Source organism: Homarus americanus, unplaced genomic scaffold, assembly GCF_018991925.1.
Source record: "Homarus americanus isolate GMGI-L3 unplaced genomic scaffold, GMGI_Hamer_2.0 scaffold27457, whole genome shotgun sequence".
In the NCBI taxonomy this organism is placed as follows: Eukaryota; Metazoa; Arthropoda; class Malacostraca; order Decapoda; family Nephropidae; genus Homarus; species Homarus americanus.
This window is the reverse complement of record NW_024731296.1, coordinates 110,536-132,285: the sequence shown is the minus strand read 5'-3', so window position 1 is coordinate 132,285 and position 21,750 is coordinate 110,536. Positions and strand designations below refer to the sequence as shown.

The following is a 21,750-nucleotide window of genomic DNA, read 5'->3' as shown; positions in this document are numbered from 1 at the left end:
ACACACACACACACACACACACACACACACACACACACACACACACACACACACACACACACACACACACACACAAAACAATCATGACACATACCTACAGTAGCCACAACACCACATAACACAGCTACACACACACACACACACACACACACACACACACACACACACACACACACACACACACACCAAAACAACCCCACCAAACATGACACACACAACAGACACCACAACAAACCCTCCACCATTACGTAAGGACTCATTAACAAATAACAACATACTCGTCATTGTTTGGATCAGGAGTGAGAGAGTGGCCAGGCAACAGCAACATTCTCTTCTTGGTGTCCCGAAGTCTGCCAGGCATCGGGTTTCTATTATTACTACTACTACTACTGTTGCTGCCTCCATGGAAAGGTCAGGCAGCTCTACGGTCAATCCTCTAGTGTGTGAATATGATTATAAAGTAAACCTGACACTATCTATTGGGTTTCGTTAGTGTGTGTGTGTGTGTGTGTGTGTGTGTGTGTGTGTGTGTGTGTGTGTGTGTGTGTTGATCAAGGCGTCACTTTTTTCTATGATGTTCAAACCGCATTTTAAAACTGTATCCCTGAACGTTTATTTAAGTCTGGGCGTTTAAATTTTTTTTCTACGAGTCTGATTTTCGACTTTTGAGGGACTGAGGTACTGACATAATACTGAAAAGGAAATTAACCAGATTTTATTTATTTTTTCCCCTCTGATGCGGGAGGTTCTATCAGCTTCTACCACCACAACACCGACAGCCACCCAGGGTAACTAAGCAGGCAGAGTACCCACGGTGATACAAGGCGGAGTGTGGGCTGAGGGCGGCACATGAACCAACAATGATGGCATAGGCTTGTGCAGCCTTAAGACAAGCCCTCCCTCCCCCCTTCCTTCTTTTCCATTACCATTGTTGGCTGCCTCCCTCTTTTCCTCCCTCCCTCCCCGCCCACTATTGTCCACCCCACTGTGTCCACCACCTTACGCCCACACATGTCCCTACTGCTCCTCCATCCTCCACCCATCTCCCCCATGTACACACTAAAGCGGCCAGTGCTGGGGCGTTCACACCCGTTCATCCACCCATCCACATCCACCGTCCGCTTGCCCACCGCCCACTAGCAGGAGCAGCCGGTAGCCTCATCAGCAGGGGTGGAGAAGCAGCAGGTGGAGGGTGGTGGTGGTGGGGCGACACTTCACACATTACTGTACATTATGCCGAATCCACCTGTCTCCCGCCCGTTAGTCACCCTCCCTCCACCCTCACACCCATTTTACCCTCCCTACGCCCTTCTTACTTTCTCACCTCCCCCATTCCACCTCACGCCCATTTTCCCCCTCCCTAAACCCACCCTACTTTCCCCACCCGCACACCCATTACACATCCTCACACCATCCATCACTATCACACTAATAACTATCTGATTCTCAACTCGTACACTGCAGACTCTCTATTACCTTCATTCACCTGGAGGTAATTAACAAACACGAAGGTACAATTACAGGTAAAGACATATTTTTTTATCTAATACTACAACAAAGAAATAAATTAAACTTAAACTCCTTTCATATTACATCATCACAAACCAAGCATAAAATTAAGTAATATTAATAACTTAACAACAACCATCATCATCATCATCATCATCATCATCATCATCATAATAATAATAATAATAATAATAAACGACTACCACCAAAATGACTTCAAATGACCACAGGTATTTTTACAGGTAGTGTTAATTAAAGGTAACTGTCTCTCTCTTAAACTCCTTCCACGAGCGCGAGTGACGTCATCCCCACCTAAGTAAATCATCCACGCCAGAAAAATTAAGAGGCTATGAAGTGTTCCTTCCGAGTCAGTGACCTTGATAATGATGCTTGACCTTGACACCACTTAGGGAGGTATTCTGCCAGCAGACACGGTATCAACGCCAGCAGACAGGGTTTCACCGCCAGTAGACACGGTATCGACGCCAGCAGACACGATATAAGCTGCAGTAGATACGGTATCAACGAAAGCAGACACGGTATCAACCACCAGCTGACACGGTATCAACCGCCAGCAGACACGGTACCAGCAGAGAGGGTGTACGTGAAGGGACACGGAGGGACGGTAGAGTGCAGCAGTAACCCCACACCTCGCCAGCTGGCTCCACCTCCCGCACTACCAATCAACAAAAATACACAATACAGCTGGACCCCCGCACGACCCACACCACCCATGGTCACCAACCACACACTCAAGAGATACTTATTCATCCACGACCCATACCACCCATGGCCACAGATACGAAACTACGACCTACGTCACTCATGGCCACCAACCACACCGAGATACTTACCCACAACCCACATCGCCCATGACCATCAGCCTCACACTCAGACACCCACCCACACTATCCCCAACACCAAACAATTAAATATTTCCTTTAAATAAACATATGAGAACGTATCTACCTGTCTCTCTTAATTAAGCCGCAACACAAACTCTCAATGACTCGTACGGTAAAAGTCTTCCCCTTAAGAACGAGTGTACCTGCATCTACCTGCCTTACTTAATTTACGAGACAATGATTCTCAATAACTCGTAAACGTCAAGCTTTCTCCTTAACTACAGGTGTTGAGAAAGCGTATCAAACTACTTTATTTTTTTTTTAGCTGTGAGACAAATGGCTTAATGGCGTCAAAACTACACTGTGACTCTCTTTACGTTAATGGTTTTGGGAAGAAATACCCCTTACGAGTCTCTATGGCTGAGTAGGGCCAATGTTAGAGACGTACCACGAACAGGGCGGCTACACTTTTTTTTTTTCTTCAATTAAGCACATGACATAAACCTAACCTGACCAAAATTTAATCTAACGTAACTTGAGCTAATTTAACGATTCCAGAACGGTTATGTTATGTTCGGCTAGGTTAGGTTAGCGTTAGGGTGGTTAATTTTTAGGTGAAATAAGCTAAGGTAGCGACTCTATTAAAAAAATCAATAAAAAAATCAAACGAATCAGGAACTTTGTTCAGGGTAAAGTAAAACACTCCCACATGATAAAGATGACCGCCTCGCTAAATCCTCAGATCATATCCCTCTTACACGAATTTACCAACCTTATCGAAAGACTCTCTGATACACTCTGTACCGCCATCTCCAACCTACACAGACTACCCCTGCCTCCAGCTGCTCCTCAGGCTAGGAGTGTTGGCAGCCTCGTCACGGTCACCGCCACACACGCGCGCTTAACACCACCACTTACCTCCGCACACCATGTCCCCGCCTTCCACCAGCCAGCCACCTAAGGTAAGAATCGTTGGCGGCAGATCAAGAAAAATGTAATCGTGTGTGTAAAATGTATTAGTGTTATAAAAATGTAATCGTGTGTGTAAAATGTATTAGAGTATTATAAAAATGCCTGAAGTGTGTATTAAAATGTTCTAAATATGTCTGACGTATTAGTATAAACTTCCAAAGACTTAAAATGTTATATAAATGTCTGAAGTATTTGTACAAAGGATGAAATCTTCTAAAAATATCCTGGTGTAGGTGTAAATGTCTCATAATGTCCTAAAAGGGATCAAAAGCATAAGAAAAAGTTATTAAAATGTGCTAAAAATGTCCTAAGATGATAAGGCAAATACTGTATACACGTATCCTAAACCCTTCACGAAAAGGTACCGTAAAATGTTACTTAAAACTGTATCCTAAATTGTTTACAGAGTTTTAAAGTGCCTAGTTGTAAATACTTGAAAAAAATACCCGGGTTTTAACGTGTAAAAAAATACTAAGAATAGAACAGACTCTTAGTACACCTAAAACAGAACATTAATCTGACAACACCAAAGAAAATAGGCTCCAATATCTAATCTAATTTACATAACGACAAAAACTCTAATTTATAAACTAAAGTCTGACAAATAACAATAATAACAACTAACAAAATGGTTCCAATCTTTAATGAATTTCAGAAGGCGGAGGCATAAGTAACAGGCCGCTGGGAGGGGGTAAGAAAGAAGCAACCCTCACCAGTCGCTAGAGTTCACAACCCAGTGTAGCCGCAAGGTAAACTGAACCCTGAGGAATGAAGGAACGATAAGTATTTGTTTCCCCCGACGATCATCATGATAATACCTTGTTTCCCTCACCCCGCCACGAGTTGCCGGAAAGTCTTGAATAAAAAAGAAATATCTCTCCAATTTTACCCAATATCAATTTTCTATACATCATAAGGTAAATTAATATTAAAGATCATCAAAATATATATATAAATACACAGGTATAGTTTTCGCAATAACAATACTGACGAATTTCTGAGTAAATAGTGTTTTGTTTTCCTCTACGACACAGCTCACGCCATTGGAAGGTCTGGCATTCTCCCGAGAGTATGTGTGAGTCACCCTTTCCCTTCCTCGTTCTCCCTGATGGACCACCTTAACCCATTACAAGTGGAGGACTTTGACCCTTACCTACAGTCCAGCGCGAACGAAGGCAAGACAAAAGCAGAAGAGGACGAAGTTGTGTTTACCGCCGCTCAGCAAACACGCGTGAGGGTGGAAAGGTCGTGAGTTAAGGCGGTGTGAAGCAGGACTCCCCACCACGCTGAGGAGGAGACCGGGTACTTGAGATGTTGGCTCGAGTGACGTCACGCCCGACACCTCCTATGTCAAGGTCAAACAGACAACACTCACGGGGTCACGGATTCTCGGAAGGTCACGGATTCTCAAAAGTTCGTGAGGAATATTTCGCTCTTAACTAACTGATGTTTTCAATGATTCTTCTCTAGTCTCCTGTTAAGATAATACTTCATTATCTTCACCGTATTTTTGTCTGTAGTAATAATAATTATAACTAAACCGAAGCCAAGTCTCGTGTGATAACTGATTTTTAAATCTTAACTCCTACAGCATTGCTAAGTACAGTACACCGTAGTTTGGGATACAGTGACATTTGTATCTTTCTTATAGGTAAATCGTGCATAATGTATTATTATTATTATTATTACAAAGCTACAACACACACAGGACGGACAATTTGTGGTCTCAGCAACACTCAGATTCTTCTTAAGTACAACAATTTTCTCGTCTCTAGATACGAGTTATAAATTAAATTATGACATGATAATTCAGACCCTGAGCCCCAGATTCTCAAAGCTTCGCAACAGAGAAAAGAATATTTGCATGTTAGATCCTCAGCGTAAATATTATCTTTTGGGTTGTAATTCCTCTAACCCATGACAGTCACTAAAGGGTATTATAAAATCACTCGTGAAATTAAAAACTAAATGAATGAAAACTCAGGCGACGCAGGAAGCCAAATCTCTCGAAGTCCCATAACCAAGACAGATAATGAATGATCTGTTGTAGCCGCGTCGCCGTCTATCACCTCACCACACAGCTGGGGAAGCCCTCCACTTGCTCTCCCCAGCTGGACAGGACATTAAATAGACGGATCCACCAGCTGAATGGCCGGACTCAGGGGTCGAATATGACACCTGCTACGCCATATTTCACCAACTGATCCATCATCTCTCATTATCACTGTGCTCAAATATCCAATTAAATTATGGTTTATTTTCACTTCTCACTTATTAAATAACCTCCCCAGATTTTGCCATAAGAGATAAACAAATGGTAAGGACATAACCCTGGCAGTAGTAGGAAGGCTCTTCTCCTCGCTCACCAGCAACACAAGTTTAAAAGTCAACCGTCAGGAGCACTAAAGCTTGAGTGACAGGAGGGTCGTCCGTCACACTCCCGCCGTGGCTGTACTGTCGCCTCACCGCCGCCACCAACAATAATTTATAGTGTTGTCGTGACGCTCAGTAGATACGCGGCTAACACACCCAAACATCCTCATAGATCACGGTCAAGATCCTCAAATGTTCCCGGGTTGAACTTTTAATCCTTAGCTGAGGAACCGAAAACAAATTCTCTTACGGTAAATTCTCAAGTGTAATTCCGAGGCATTTTTTTTACTACGAACTCGTCCTATTTGAGAGGAGTTGGTTATAATTGCCTTTTATTGATTTGTGGGGAAGTAAATACGTAAGAACCTTTGACAATGTGAGCTTGAGGGCACTGTGGGGTGAACAGGAAGACGAGCATTGTGTACTTAACGACAAGGTCAACTTGACATTGTGAGCCATACGGAAGGGGAAGCTGGTCGACGGTATGAATCACCGGTACTCCAGGGAAGGTAAACACACCTTAAAACCACCTCACATTAAAATCCTCTTACGCCAAACAACTAAAATATTCTAGGTAAGTTTGTAGAAATAATGTCATTAAAGAAACTCATTTGACCTTCTGTTGATGATAAACAAGAAAACTACACAAATTTATACAACATAATGGTAATATCTCGATAATGTAATGTGTATTTAGGACAACACTTATCTTTTTTTTCTCGGTATCATGACACGAAAACAAAAACCCATCGTCATTGAGTCACGAGCACAATGTTTACACGACACACAAGGCCGCACCAAACACTAGCTTGTACTGTACCTGCTACACAACACCGCCTAATTGACAAATATGAAGAAAAACCGTGTGAAATACGTGTAGCCAGGGTCCGCCATGGTACAAATTAACAGATTATTATTTTAGCGCGCAATTTACCCAAATATTAACATTTTACACATACGAGTGAACATAAATGAATCTATAGAAAATATAACTTTTATCAGGTAATTATCAGAAGGGTTGTGTTGGTCGAGTCCTTACCTGTGTCAGTACCCACCTGGATCCTCTGCAGACAACCACCACCACAACAACAACATTACACAACACATCAAGATTATACACAGGGGTCAGTGCTCGAGGGAGGGAGGGTGCGGGGAGCGGCAGTAGAGAGAATTGTAGTACCAGGAAAGAGCGAAGAATAATGTCAATGGAAAATGGAAATAGTGAGAAGAGAGGAGGATAGGGAGAAACGCAATAAGGATAGTGTGAAGCGAAGAATATAAAGATAGCATGGAAAAAGAAAAATAGGAAATAGGTACAAAAAGTAGAGAAAGGGAGAAAAAGAAACAATGAAACTAAATTGAAAACTACTATAATAAAATGAAATCTGGAATAGGTTTAATTAAATTAGGTTTAGCAAAAAAAAAATGGAAATACAAAAAAATAAATAAACACAAAATAAGGAAAACTAAACCAGTCTTATAATGGTGGAATGAGTATGAAAGAGAAAATGCAGGAAGAGATATTGAAGGAAGATAACAAATACGAGGTTAAAGGAGAAAAAATGTGGAGGGAGGGAGGGAGAGGGACGAATTTAAGTAACGGAGAGAAGGAATGAGGGAGGAGAGGGAAGGAAGGACAGAGTGAGTAAAGGAGGTAGTGAGGTAGAGGGAGGGAAGGTTGGAGAGGAGGAAGGTAGTGAGGGGGAGGTAAGGAGAGGGGCGGTTAAGTAGGGGGCAGGACCTGAGACTGACCACCGCAAGGACAAAGGGTGACTCACGTTATCAGTGGAAGGGCGACGTAACTGTTGATTGAGATTCTCTAGTTGGGAGTAAAACCATGCGCGTTCCTCCTCTTCTGCCTCTATCTCCTGAAGAAGGCGTGACCTGTGGAGGGAGGGAAGAGGGAGATGAGATGAGACACTAATACACAGGGAATTAGACATCGCAGGTATCACAGGTGCTCATAGAAAACTTGATTTGTCGTTATTATGGGGGACTGAAGGAGACTAGATGGCCCGTAGCTACAATGACGACAAGTTGACTTAAACATTTACGAGTCAACCCACAGCATCACCATGGTGCAATGCTCAACTGTGGTAAATACAAGTACGTTTAATTAATTCTTTATCATATATAACACAATTGTCATCCCTTTGATCTATAAAGAATGAAAACAATGAAATGAGGATGGGGAGTCTCAGTCACATCTAACAAAGGAAAAGTCACTCCTGTATTGTAGGATAGATGCCACACGTTGTAAACAAACCACAATCATCCACCTCCCTCCTACCCCAACTCCTCAATCATGTACGGCTGAAATTCACTGATATTCGAATACATCTTAGGTCTTAGTAATTAATTTATTTATATAAAATTCAATTACAATTCAAGTACATTTTTTGGCATATGGCTGAACAGGGACCACTGACTACTGACTGGTCCATTATACAGGGTGTCATAGGTCGAACATCTTAGGAGAGTCAATGTTATCTTTTTTCAGGTGAAGTTATCATAATTAATCAACGATGATGACAGAATTAACACTACAGAAAATATTTAATTTGTCTGTCATATTCGTTGATTTGTTAGGATTCCCGGAATAAGGAAAGAACATCATTCTTCCCACAGCGCCCGACCCATGACCAGCCAGGGTTTACCTTCTGAGTCGCACCTGTATGAACCTCTCTTGACATGTACGTAAAATATAAAGACAATTTTCCTGGAGATAAACACAAGAACAACATTTCTGAGTCACTCACAACAATGCACATAAAACTTCCTCTCACTAAGAATAATTGACATCAAAACTAACATTGTAAAGTTGAGTGTAACTTTACCTCTCCCTCCTAAGAGTGAGGATGAGTGTTGCGACCTCCTCCTGTGATTCGAGGTTGATGCTGGAGGTCGACAGTCCACCTGGGAGGGTGAACTCACCGATGGAGTTTGACCTGTTGGACCTGGAGGCCGACCTGGTCTGCCGCAGTGATCGACGGGACCCCCTGTAAGACACGGGTCATCTTATACACCACTACAATATTTACTGTGTCATTGTTTGTACCCCATAATTGTTACAGTTAACTCTCAAGTTCTACGAGAAAATGTAAAATTTAATCCATCTTACGGCTTAACATGTAAGAACAATATGATAAAGAAACAGTGAAGATGATAGAATGAGATTATATATATATATATATATATATATACACTGCAGTTGTGTTAAGTTACCAGACTTACCCGGGGTGGATGTGTAACACAAATAGTGACCTAGTTTATGATGCAACACTCACACGTAGAACGATGTAGGAGATTCAATTTGTGTAACTGATTTTGTTTCCGAGTTCCTGGGAGTGTGTTGGTGCACCTCCCTGAAGGCCTACAGGCCAAAGCTCGAGCATCAGCAAGTGTTATATAAAGGCATTACAAAATACCTGGAGGGTCTGTACAGCACCAGAGGCAGAACAAGGCTACAGCAGTTGTGTCCTCCACCGCTGGTGTGACGCACTCGTTGAAAACATTTCCTGGTATCTCATGCTGAGTATCTTTCTTTTTGTTTGTGAACAAAATAATTTTTTTACAAATACTTTGAAGCATTCATCAAAGTTCCAGCTATTACAAGCGTGTAATACTTCACGACCTATCCTTGCCATATATATATATATATATATATATATATATATATATATATATATATATATATATATATATATATATATATATATATTTCGTGTAGATCCACAATGAAAACGTGGATAAGATAAATCTTGATAATGAGGGAATATGCTCTTTTATTCAAGACATCTTCAGAGCCAACTGAAGATGTTGCCTCTGATACGAAAGCGTGCTCCGTTGTTTCCTTTTCCCGTGTGAATATATATATATATATATATATATATATATATATATATATATATATATATATATATATATATATATATATATATATATATATATATATATATATATATATATATATATATATCAGTGAACATGTACTCTAGAGTGTAATTATGACAAGTGACCTTGGTGGTTGTCCGGGTCATTATACATAAAATTACAGTTACGGGTGACACAAGCATCAGGTACACACGATCAACTATGCATGTACGTGTGTGTGTAAGAGCGACAATCAAATCATGTCTCTTGAGGCATGATGGTATGAGTGGGTGTGCATGGTGGCGTGTGTGGGTGTGCATGGTGGCGTGTGTGGGTGTGCATGGTGGCGTGTGTGGGTGTGCATGGTGGCGTGTGTGGGACAAGTGTGGGCATACAAAATTGCATGTGTCAGCGTGGAGGCGCGTGTGGGCGTGATGAAGTGCAGTGGGTGGCGTGGCAGCATCATGCAGTTACCTGGGCGGCGTGTGAGAGGACTGAGAGCGGCGTGGGAGGTGCGTGATGGAGGAGGCGGTGGAGGAGGAGAGGGAGGCGTGGGAGGAGGCGCGGGAGATGGGCCGCGACTCGTGGGGGGAAGAGTACCTCAGCTCCCCCGGACCGTATTCTGCAAAGACAACAAGTAACACATTACCTTAGTGAACTCCTCAACTCACAACTCACAACACAAAAACAGCACACAACCTATACTCAACAGGTATATTATTAACACCACCGTAACACAAGAATAAACTATTTCACGTCAGTACTCTAAATAAGAACAAAACACCTGACGATAGTACTCAACATGCTACCACACATACTAGTAGGGGGCATTAACACACAAGTAGACAGGACCTAACATATTTTCATTACCTCCCATCAAAATCACTGACCAAAACAACACGCCTTCTACAGGAAAATAAACCACGTCAGTATACAAGTATTACCAAGAATAATACGTACAGTAACATCAACAATAACATACAACAATAATACAAGATAAGTTCGTATTATACACAAGAATCTTTCATTAATAACACTGACATCAATGTATTAGTCAGGCAGAATGGTAGATGTTTAAGAATATTTGACTTTGGATTTCGTTGTCACATTGTAGGGAAGAGGAGGTAGAGGAGGAAGAGGTGGAAGAGGAAGAAAAGGTAGAAGAGGTAGAGGTAGAAGAGGAAGAAGAGGTAGAAGAGGTAGAGGTAGAAGAGGAGGAGGTAGAAGAGGTTAGAGAGATCATTGCTAACACCCTGAGCCACCGTGTTCAATCATCACTACATCAACACACCAGAAGAATGGTTGGTGTCCCTTCTCCTCCACACATTAAATTCCTCACTCAGCACCTAACACCACACTCACTCACTTGAACATAATAACCCCGCCCTTTAGTTCATTTCTTCAATATACATTTTAACTTTATCATCCCAGTTTGGTGAGGAATTTATAGGGAAATTTTGGAATGGCTGAAAAATTTCCCTCCTTTCCTCATCATTGGTTTTTATTCAATGGTAATTTTATGATATTAGTAAATTTAGTATGTTTTTTTTTTTATTCAGGTATTGTCATTGAGTGTTACCAAGCGGGTGAACTATATAACAATTTGCTCGTTAAATTTGTTTATGGAATTGAGTTACGTACACAATATATTGATATCAGGATCGTTTAAATCAATTCTACCTTGCGTTCCTCTTTTAAACAATACCGCGCACGCACCCACGCACGCGCACACACACACACACACAGTCTCGTCTGCACTCAACTTTCCAAGAACCCAGAGAACAATATTTCACTCCTAATGGCTGCGCTCCTTCAAGAGGCTCCCAAGGTCTATTAAAAAGTTAAAATCACTGTTATTAAATGGATTACAATGATATTTTTCTTCCATTTACTTCAGCCCGTTAGAGTTGGCATTTGGTTCAGCCCGTTAGAGTTGGCATTTGGTTCAGCCCGTTAGAGTTGGCATTTGGTTCATACAATAAACTTTTTGTCTGTATAGGAAGCTATTACTGTCCTTACGTCATCTTTAAACTACTTTTCATTAATTTGTATTCAACACTGGTGTAACAATTGGCCCTTGAACATGATATAACAAAATTCATACACGTATAGAAAACAGCCATAATAAATGAGTCTCCCTAAAACAGTCTCCATTTTCTCTTATATTAACCAAGCAGAGGTAAGGGGAGACTAAGTAATATTGTCTAAAGGCCAGTTCAAAGCTAGTATATAAATGAATTTCCATTATATAATTTAAATAATACGTACATAAACAGGGATTTATTGAAGAACTTCATTAGGGGACCGTCCGGCTTGTGTTTGGGAGAAAGCCGCTTAATGATATCAAATTTAATTACCTACATTTGTATGAAGGAAAATGCGAAGCTAAATATAATATGGCGAATATGAACAAAACTAATTAACGAAATAACTTCACCGAATTTAGATGAATAACGAGATCAAATGCAATATTTTACATAATTAACGAGTTACATTAATGGAGTCAGCTTGTGTGGTCTGATGTGTGAGTTAGCAATATTATAATTAAAGTATCAATAAATAGTTTCCAATGTGTTAGTTTATTGCGTGAGTTAATAAGTGATGGTAATTAATAGTAGGAATCACCTGAAGAATCACCACCCACGCTTATTTCACCTGAAGATTAACCACCCTAACACTATTTAGGGGGGATGGGGTTAGGTTAGGTTACAGGTGAAATAAGCTGGGGTGTGGAGATGCTTCAGGTGATCCCAAAATATATACAATAAGTTAGCCAGAACCAGACAGCACTTTCCTCGCTGGACCACAACACAAAGGAGGTCACTTAAAACTTGGAAACGAACCCAACCGCCTAGAACACGACATCCAAACACAGGTAACATACAAAACAAAGTGAATTAAAACAGAACAAACATTTTCTTCATCCTAGATCACGTACAGAGATATATACATACAATAAACCATTAACTATTTTACAGTTATGATAAAAAGTTAGAGTCTATATTTTTCTTTCATCTTTTTAAATGCAAATTCATATCAAAACAACGAGATTTCTATGATGTTCTTTCATGTAAACTATAAAGTGAACTTATATTTTGTATTTTAATGCTGAGAAAATACCATCACATTTATATAAACCCCAAGTGATTGAATTCCAGTCTAAATTTAACCCAACTTCACAGACTAAAAATTTCATCGCATTTACATAACCCGGAAAACCAAATAGCTGAGTCCCTAATAACCCCACAATATGTAAATTCCTGTTCTTGGGATGAATAGAAGAGATTATCCAGACAACAAGTAATTTTTACCCACCACTTCAATACAAAACTCTAAAATAACAGTTAATTAAGAAATATATAATAGTTACACCCAAAATACGACTGGCAAGAGAAAACGATATAAGAGAGAACGGTGTCAATGGTGTTTATACTCGGGGTCACTTAGCTCTTCTCTTGCGTCTGAACCTTTACAGTCATCACCCCTGAACACAACACAATAACACTATCATTTCTTTTCTTTATACATAATCAAATATATACAACACTGTAGGACTAAGAAGGTCGATATTAGCAGTTAATTTGGCTACAGTGCCCCGTCTAGTCTTATTACAAAACAATATTGAAGAATATTGTAAAAATTATGAAAGATATGACGGAGACGACCAGTGCCATATTATTACTTAAACAAGATAAGGGAGACGACCAGAGCCATATTATTAATTAAACAAGATAGGGAGACGACCAGTGCCACATTATTACTTAAAACAAGATAAAGGGGACGACCAGTGCCATATTATTACTTAAAGAAGGAGGAAGCGACCAGTCCTATTTTACTTACTTATCACGGCTCAGGTAGATGGTACGTGCTTACTCAGGTTTCTAAATCACTTAAATGTTGTTTACTCTGATAACGTAAGAGAGAGAGAGAGAGAGAGAGAGAGAGAGAGAGAGAGAGAGAGAGTCTACAACACGTTTCCCCAGGACGGTTACAACACGACCAATCACTCTTATTGCTCTCTCTCTCTTTCTCTTCAGTGACGCTTCAGTCAATGGCCTCCGATACTTTAATCTGGTCGGTATGGATCAATGAGTCGGTGTAGTTTTACGCTAACCGACCACGCTGCTGGACACTGATATTTGCCGCTGCTTGTGAATGTGAGTGCATGCGTATGTGTGTGCGTGTGTGTTCTGGACGACCTTAGTTGTTTATGATAATGCTAAACGTCCAGTAAGAATTTTCCTGTTTATGATACTACAAGAGGCCCGTAATAGTCCCATTATTATACCCGAATGAGTCTCTTCGGGGTAATGGAATCGCATGCCGTCCAGTCTACACCCGCCGGCCGTTCATTCCTTCGTGCAAATGCGGTAACTGTTGACACACGGCTCAGACTCTACCTCTTACCCAGGCATAAAATGAATTGGGTAATATACTTAATCCTATTGGAATTGATGATTAACAAGGGATTTCTACCTTACAAAATTCCCATAAACAGTATTATGTGTCTTTACTGATGAGGTGATGTTCGGGGATGTATCGTTTGTTAGACTTTATGTTGAAGCATACAAGATGGCGTCCAGCTGTTAGAGAGGTATTGCGAGACGAGTGTAATTATCTGTTATCCATTCCAAGAGTAATGTGACATTCACCATTCCAAGAGCATTTGCCATTCCATTAAGGACTCGGCATTTAATATTTGAAAAAGGGGACAAGGCCTTTACTACTCCAAACAAAACTCTGCATTTACCACTACAGGTACAAGAAAGACTAAATATTTATCTTCAAAGAAAACGACTTTTACCATCCCCAGAGACCAACCTACCGTCCAACATAACGACACAACCTACCGTCCAACATAACGACACAACTTACCGTCCAACATAACGACACAACTTACCGTCCAACATAACGACACAACCTACCGTCCAACATAACGACACAACTTACCGTCCAACATAACGGCACCAGGGGAACCTTAACCCCCCAAGAAAAAGAGATCGGACCTGTCTGTCTGTTCCATCATGTGAGTCAGAACTGTGTAGCTAACTAATGGTGATCTGCCAATGATAGGGTCTATTTGAGAGAGAGAGAGAGAGAGAGAGAGAGAGAGAGAGAGAGAGAGAGAGAGAGAGAGAGAGAGAGAGAGAGAGAGAGAGAGAGAGAGAGAGAGAGAGAGAGAGAGCCATGTGGGTGCGGCCTCCAGCGCAGGTAACATCAGCATACCTGAGGAACAATCAATAAACGCCACACCATGACCCTCCTCCTCCTCCTCCCCCCTTCTTCCCAGGCTAATTCTGAATCTTCTTACTTATCCCACATCTACACCAAACCTTCTATTTACACACTTGCTGATGCCAGAAGCCCATACCACACTTCTCGTCCACACCTGCTTCAGCAATAGGTGTACTTATGACGCATACTGTACATCGCACATCTACAACACACCTGCTGCACACATCTGGCCAGAGTCAGGGGTTCAGCCTCTAACCCACACACCTCCAGGACACATCTGCTCGAGTGGATGCGCGGCCATGTTGGGGCACTTGGGAGATGGAACAGATGTGTGATGACAAAAGTTTGTACCGGAGCTTGTGAAGTGAGTGAGTGAGTGAGTGAGTGAGTGAGTGAGTGAGTGAGTGAGTGTGTGTGTGTGTGTGTGTGTGTGTGTGTGTGTGTGTGTGTGTGTGTGTGTGTGTGTGTGTGTGTGTGTGTGTGTGTATGTGTGTGTGTGTGTGTGTGTGTGTGTGTGTGTGTGTGTGTGTGTGTGTGTGTGTGTGTGTGTGTGTGTGTGTGTGTGTGTGTGTATGTGTGTGTGTGTGTGTGTAATAATAATAATAATAATAATAATTAACGGTTTATTGAAAAGTTCTGCAGCCCGAAGGCTGAAAATATACATTGGACATAAATGACTTATTACATACATTGGTGGTTTAACAAAAGCCTTCATTAGAGAAAGGTAAAGGAACATACAGTGAACATTCAGATTAATGTAGGTGTTGAACAGCAAACACGTAGTGTAGTAACTCTCTCCCAGATGGTGTTAGGAGGGACCTGATGTGGTGTAGTAATTCCCTCACAGATGGTGTTATGAGGGGCCTCACGTGTAGTAATTCCCTCACAGATGGTGTTATGAGGGGCCTCACGTGGTGTAGTAGTTCCCTCATAGATGGTGTTACGAGGGGCCTCACGTGGTGTAGTAACTCCCTCACAGATGGTGTTATGAGGGGCATCACGTGGTGTACGAATTCCCTCACAGATGGTGTTATGAGGGACCTAACGTGGTGTAGTAATTCCCTCACAGATGGTGTTATGAGGGGCCTGACGTGGTGTAGTAATTCCCTCACAGATGGTGTTATGAGGGACCTGACGTGGTGTAGTAATTCCCTCACAGATGGTGTTATAAGGGGCATCACGTGGTGTAGTAATTCCCTCACAGATGGTGTTATGAGGGACCTCACGTGGTGTAGTAATTCCCTCACAGATGGTGTTATGAGGGACTTGACGTGGTGTAGTAACTCCCTCACAGATGGTGTTATGAGGGGCATCACGTGGTGCAGTAATTCCCTCACAGATGGTGTTATGAGGGACTTGACGTGGTGTAGTAATTCCCTCACAGATGGTGTTATATGAGTGAGGTGTGGCCCCAGGCCTTCCTATCGTAGACGGATTAACACATCGCCGGTTGTTGGGTCTCACGGGCCGTTATCACTGGGTACCTGGGACCTCACTGTGTGAAGGTTAACTTGAATACGACTTCTACTGTTGAGTTGTTCTCACTGACTCAAGCACTGTTCACCAATGTTCACCTCTGTTTAACACTGGTTCCATTCCTTTCCTAAATGAAATTGTAACCTAAATGGCGAGAACCTGTTGATACTCCGGTGGGGAGAAGTGGTTCAGGGGAGGGGGTTGGTATGGGCCAACTTAACAGTTGACCTGGCTGCTCCGAGAGGAGCGCCAGGTACGTCTTGACCCTTCGGTGGTCAAGGATGTAGTATGTGTGTGTGTGTGTGTGTGTGTGTGTGTGTGTGTGTGTGAGTGTGTGTTCCATAAATTATAAATAATCGTATTACGGAAATTTTTAACGCCTATTTCCCTGGCCACTTTGTACACGCCCACTACATATGTGATCCCTGACGTCTGACCTGCGATCCTTCATGACCTTTGACCTTTCCTGGATGAAGAAACATAGCCTCTTTTATGTATATATTTGTATGAAACTGACCCTTGCCACCCAGCCACTATTATATCGCCACCCACTGGCCGACCCTCACCACTTACCAGCCCTCTCCACTCATCACCAACCTACACCAATCACCACCCACTGGCAGACCCTCACCACTTACCAGCCCTCACCACTCATCACCAACCTACACCAATCATCACCCACGCTGCCCACTACCCGACCCTTGCCACCCACCGACCAACAGAGCCACTGTAAAAGGTCACACCGCCACAATAACAGCTTAAACTTTATAGACGAGTTAACCCAGTAACGACCCGGAGACCTTTCACCAAGCATAAGGCCTGGGTGACTGTGACGCTGTGTTACTGGGTGATGTGGCGTTGTGTTACGAGGTGTTGTGACGTTGTGTTACGGGGTTCTGTGGCGCTGTGTTACTGGGTGCTGTGACGCTGTGTTACGGGGTTCTGTGGCGCTGTGTTACGGGCTGCTGTGACGTTGTGTTACGGGATTCTGTGACGCTGTGTTACTGGGTGATGTGGCGCTGTGTTACTGGGTGCTGTGACGCTGTGTTACGGGGTTCTGTGGCGCTGTGTTACGGGGCTCTGTGGCGCTGTGTTACGGGGTGGTGTGGCGCTGTGTTACGGGGCTCTGTGGCGCTGTGTTACGGGCTCTGTGGCGCTGTGTTACGGGGTTCTGTGGCGTTGTGTTACTGGGTGCTGTGACGCTGTGTTACGGGGTTCTGTGGCGCTGTGTTACGGGGCCTGTGGCGCTGTGTTACGGGGCTCTGTGGCGCTGTGTTACGGGGCTCTGTGTCGCTGTGTTACGGGGCTCTGTGGCGCTGTGTTACGGAGTGCTGTGGCGCTGTGTTACGGGGTTCTGTGACGCTATGTTACGGGGGTTCTGTGGCGTTGTGTTACTGGGTGCTGTGACGCTGTGTTACGGGGGTTCTGTGGCGCTGTTACGGGGCTGTGGCGCTGTGTTACGGGGCTCTGTGACGCTGTGTTACGGGGTTCTGTGGCGCTGTGTTACTGGGTGCTGTGACGCTGTGTTACGGGGTTCTGTGGCGCTGTGTTACGGGGCTCTGTGGCGCTGTGTTACGGGGTGCTGTGGCGTTGTGTTGTGGGCTGCTGTGGCGCTGTGTTACTGGGCTGTGGCGTTGTGTTACTGGGTGCTGTGGACGCTGTGTTACGGGTTCTGTGGCGCTGTGTTACGGGGTTCTGTGACGCTATGTTACGGGGTTCTGTGGCGCTGTGTTACTGGGTGCTGTGACGCTGTACATGGGGTTCTGTGGCTCTGTGTTACGGGGGCTCTGTGGCGCTGTGTTACGGGGTGCTGTGGCGTTGTGTTGTGGGCTGCTGTGGCGCTGTGTTACTGGGTGCTGTGGCGTTGTGTTACTGGGTGCTGTGACGCTGTGTTACGGGTTCTGTGGCGCCGCTGTGTTACGGGGTTCTGTGACGCCATGTTACGGGGTTCTGTGGCGTTGTGTTGGCGCTGTGTTACGGGGTTCTGTGACGCTATGTTACGGGGTTCTGTGACGCTATGTTACGGGGTTCTGTGGCGCTATGTTACGGGGTTCTGTGGCGTTGTGTTACGGGCTGATTACTAGTGACCATAATGGATCGTGGAGGTGTGAAAAATGTTCTCCCCCTTTTTCTCTGCTTGGTTGTCTGCCTGCTTGACTCTCCCTATCTGCCTATCTGTCTGCTTGTCTGCCTGCTTGACTCTCCCTGCCTGCTTGACTCTCCCTGCCTGCTTGACTCTCCCTGCCTGCCTACCTGCCTGTCCACGTACCTACGTCTGATCAACAAAGCCGGTCGCCTCTTGCCTCAGGTGTATCACGTCACCACCTGCGTCACAGCCTACGTCACTCACACTGCCCCGCCCCCTGCTGTAATCTCCTCAACCACTACGTCTCATTTACCATCAGTCTATCATCATAACTGATCATGTCCCCAAAGTGACGTTCAACATTAATTGAGTCCTGGTAAGGGTATTATAGGCCCTGAGGTCAATGGTGAAGTTGAGAATCATGCAAAAAGGTCACTTAAGGTCAAAGGAAAAAAAATCTCTAAGTTTAGGGTTGTAAAACTAAATAATACATATATTTTTTTTTTAATTCAGATATATATTTTAAAGGACCTTCCATTACTCATATATAAGTGAAGTAATTACCATAAATAACGCAATAACAAGACAAGCAACTGATAACATATGCTTAGTAAGAATTTCCGTAAGAAAAACACTGAATAAAATAGGAAGAGGAGAATACGAAAGAATGGGAGGAGTGAGGAGGAAAAGGAGGAACAGGAAGAAAAAAAACGAGATTGGACGAATACGGAGACGAAGACGACGCCAATAACTCAGGAAATAGAACAAGCTCAGAAACGTAAACATGTGAAGTACCCTCGTCCTGCTGTGACCTGAAGGCAGACTCTAGCCCCCCCCCCCCTCCCCCCCTCACTCGTGAAGGAGGTGCGGAAGGAGGGAGAGGGAGGGAGAGGAAGAGAAAACTAAGAAGAGGAAGGAGGGGAGGAAGTAAAGTTTGGAAAAAGGTAGAGAGGAAGAAAAGATGGAGGATGGGAGGAAAGAGGATGAAGAAGGGGAGGAAGGAGATTGGAAAAAGGTAGAGAGGAAGGAAGGAAGGAAGCAAGTAAAATGGGAAGGAGGAAAGAACTGAAGGGAGGAATGAGAGGAAAGAAATAATAACAGGAGAGAGAGAGAGAGAGACGCGGAGAAAAATGCATCATCATTCTGGTCTATTTCTGCAGATGTCAAACCCACATCTCTGTATATTGGGCCTCAGTCTTGAAGGAGGAAAGGAAGAGGGGGAGGAAGGTAGGCGGTAAAGGAGGGGCAGAGAGACAGTAAAGAGGGAGACAGAGGAGAGAAAGACTGGAAAAGAAATGGATGGCAGGATAATGAGAGAGAGAGAGAGAGAGAGAGAGAGAGAGAGAGAGAGAGAGAGAGAGAGAGAGAGAGAGAGAGAGAGAGAGAGAGAGAGAGAGAGAGAGACCATATCCGGATATTCTTGCCTGTGTAAAAAGAGGTTCGGTTATCGATGGCGTATCTGCGTAAATATGCAAAACATAACGCAGTAAATTGTGTAAATGCGTCTGTCGATATTTATGAACATCGTACCTTCTACCGGGAGCAGCCAGAAGAGAGGTGTGTGTGTGTGTGTGTGTGTGTGTGTGTGTGTGTGTGTGTGTGTAGAGAATGAAGAACACATAAAGATGAGAGACGATACAAAATCAAGATACAAGATATACTAACAACAAAACAACAACAATAACAACAATAATAATAACAACAACAAAAAATTTATAACAATAATGATAATAAAAAAAATAAAAATAAATACTGTTCTTGGTTGGTAGTTGGTGAAGGCTGAAGAGGGTAGGGGTGTGGGGGAGAGGTGGGAAGGTGGGAGAGGTGGTGAGGGGAGAGGTGGTGAGGGGAGGGGAGGGTGGTGAGGGGGGAGAGATGGGAGGGGAGGGTGGTGAGGGGAGAGGTGGTGAGGGGAGGTGGTGGAGGGGAGAGTGGTGAGGGGGAGAGGTGGTGAGGGGAGAGGTGGTGAGGGGGAGGGTGGTGAGGGGAGATGGGGAGGGGAGACGGATAGCAAATGGTGATGGTATTGGAGCAGTTAAAAACAAATATACGATCATAATCCCCTTACGAAGTCATAAACCATCCCCACTAACAACCCACGTCTGGGAATCCACGCTGAGGAGGGGAGGGGGGAGGGGAGGGGAGGGGAGGAGGGAGGAGAAAGGGGTGAGGATGAGGAGGGGGGAGGCTAAAGGGCGGAATGAAGGGAGAGGGGGACAGGGTAAAGAAGTTGGGGTGAGAGGGAGAATGGAAAAGGGGGGAAGAAGAGAAGGAAGGGAAAAGGAAAGGCGATGGGGAGAGGAAGAAAGGAAAAATGGAGAGAGAAGTGAAGGAAGGACAAGAGGAGAAGAGTGAGATAAAGGGAAACGAAAGAGATAATGAGGTGGGAGAGACGAAGAGGGGAGATAGAGAGGAAAGAGGGGAGAGAAGGGATATTAAACTCACCGCCGTCGCTTTAAAGGGGACACGCACTAGTCACTCTTCCAGGAATCAATACACACACACACACATTAATTATTGACACTGGGCCACCACCATCATCATCATCACATCATCATCATCACTACCACCATCATCATCATCACTACCATCATCATCATCACTACCATCATTATCATCACTACCATCATCATCATCATCATCATCATCATCACTACCACCATCATCATCATCATCACTACCATCATCATCACATCATCATCACTACCGTCATCATCATCACTACCATCATCATCACTACCACCATCATCATCACATCATCATCATCACTACCACTACCACCATCATCATCATCATCACTACCACCATCATCATCACCACCACCATCATCATCACATCATCATCACTACCCCCATCATCATCACATCATCATCATCACTATCACCATCATCATCATCATCCCTTTACGTGTTTACTTATATATTTACCGAAAAACAAAATAAGGGTGATTGGACAGGTACGGGATGACTGCATTGTGATTATTTCCTTCCTCTCTATATATTGATCATTAAGCTAATTATAGGTATAGCTATAATAATATAAAGCTATATACTGCGTAGTGGTAGTATAGTATTATTTAAATATATTATTGCGTAAAGTTAAGGTTTAATGGTGATATTCTTTTCATATAGGAGTTTGTTTATAGAGTAGTAATATTACGATAATTGGACAGGTATGGAAAGGTAATATCATATATTTCAACCATTATAAATTTAACAGCATGCAATTTTAACTTCATGGTAATTTTCCCCAATATTTTAATTCCCTGTTTTTAAATTCAATCGTTCATATAAAGACGATAATACGATAACTTTGTCCATATATTACCTGTGTGTATAGAGTACTACTACAGGAAAAAAAATGGTAAACATGTTATGAAAA

General features: G+C 43.1%; 1 protein-coding gene across 2 annotated transcripts in view; it reads right to left on the bottom strand.

The window, feature by feature from the left end:
- The window catches only part of LOC121867580 (adenomatous polyposis coli protein-like), a 240,190-nt gene that overhangs the window by 134,171 nt on the left and 84,269 nt on the right, over window positions 1-21,750 (bottom strand). Inside the window, exons 5-7 of one of the 2 annotated variants that reach the window (XM_042367595.1) lie at window positions 10,047-10,194; window positions 8,537-8,698; window positions 7,478-7,583 (exon numbers count right to left, since the gene is read on the bottom strand). In XM_042367595.1, coding sequence (XP_042223529.1) covers window positions 7,478-7,583; window positions 8,537-8,698; window positions 10,047-10,194 — 416 coding nt within the window. The remainder of the gene's footprint in view (window positions 1-7,477; window positions 7,584-8,536; window positions 8,699-10,046; window positions 10,195-21,750) is intronic. The other variant, XM_042367597.1, reaches the window with a different exon arrangement.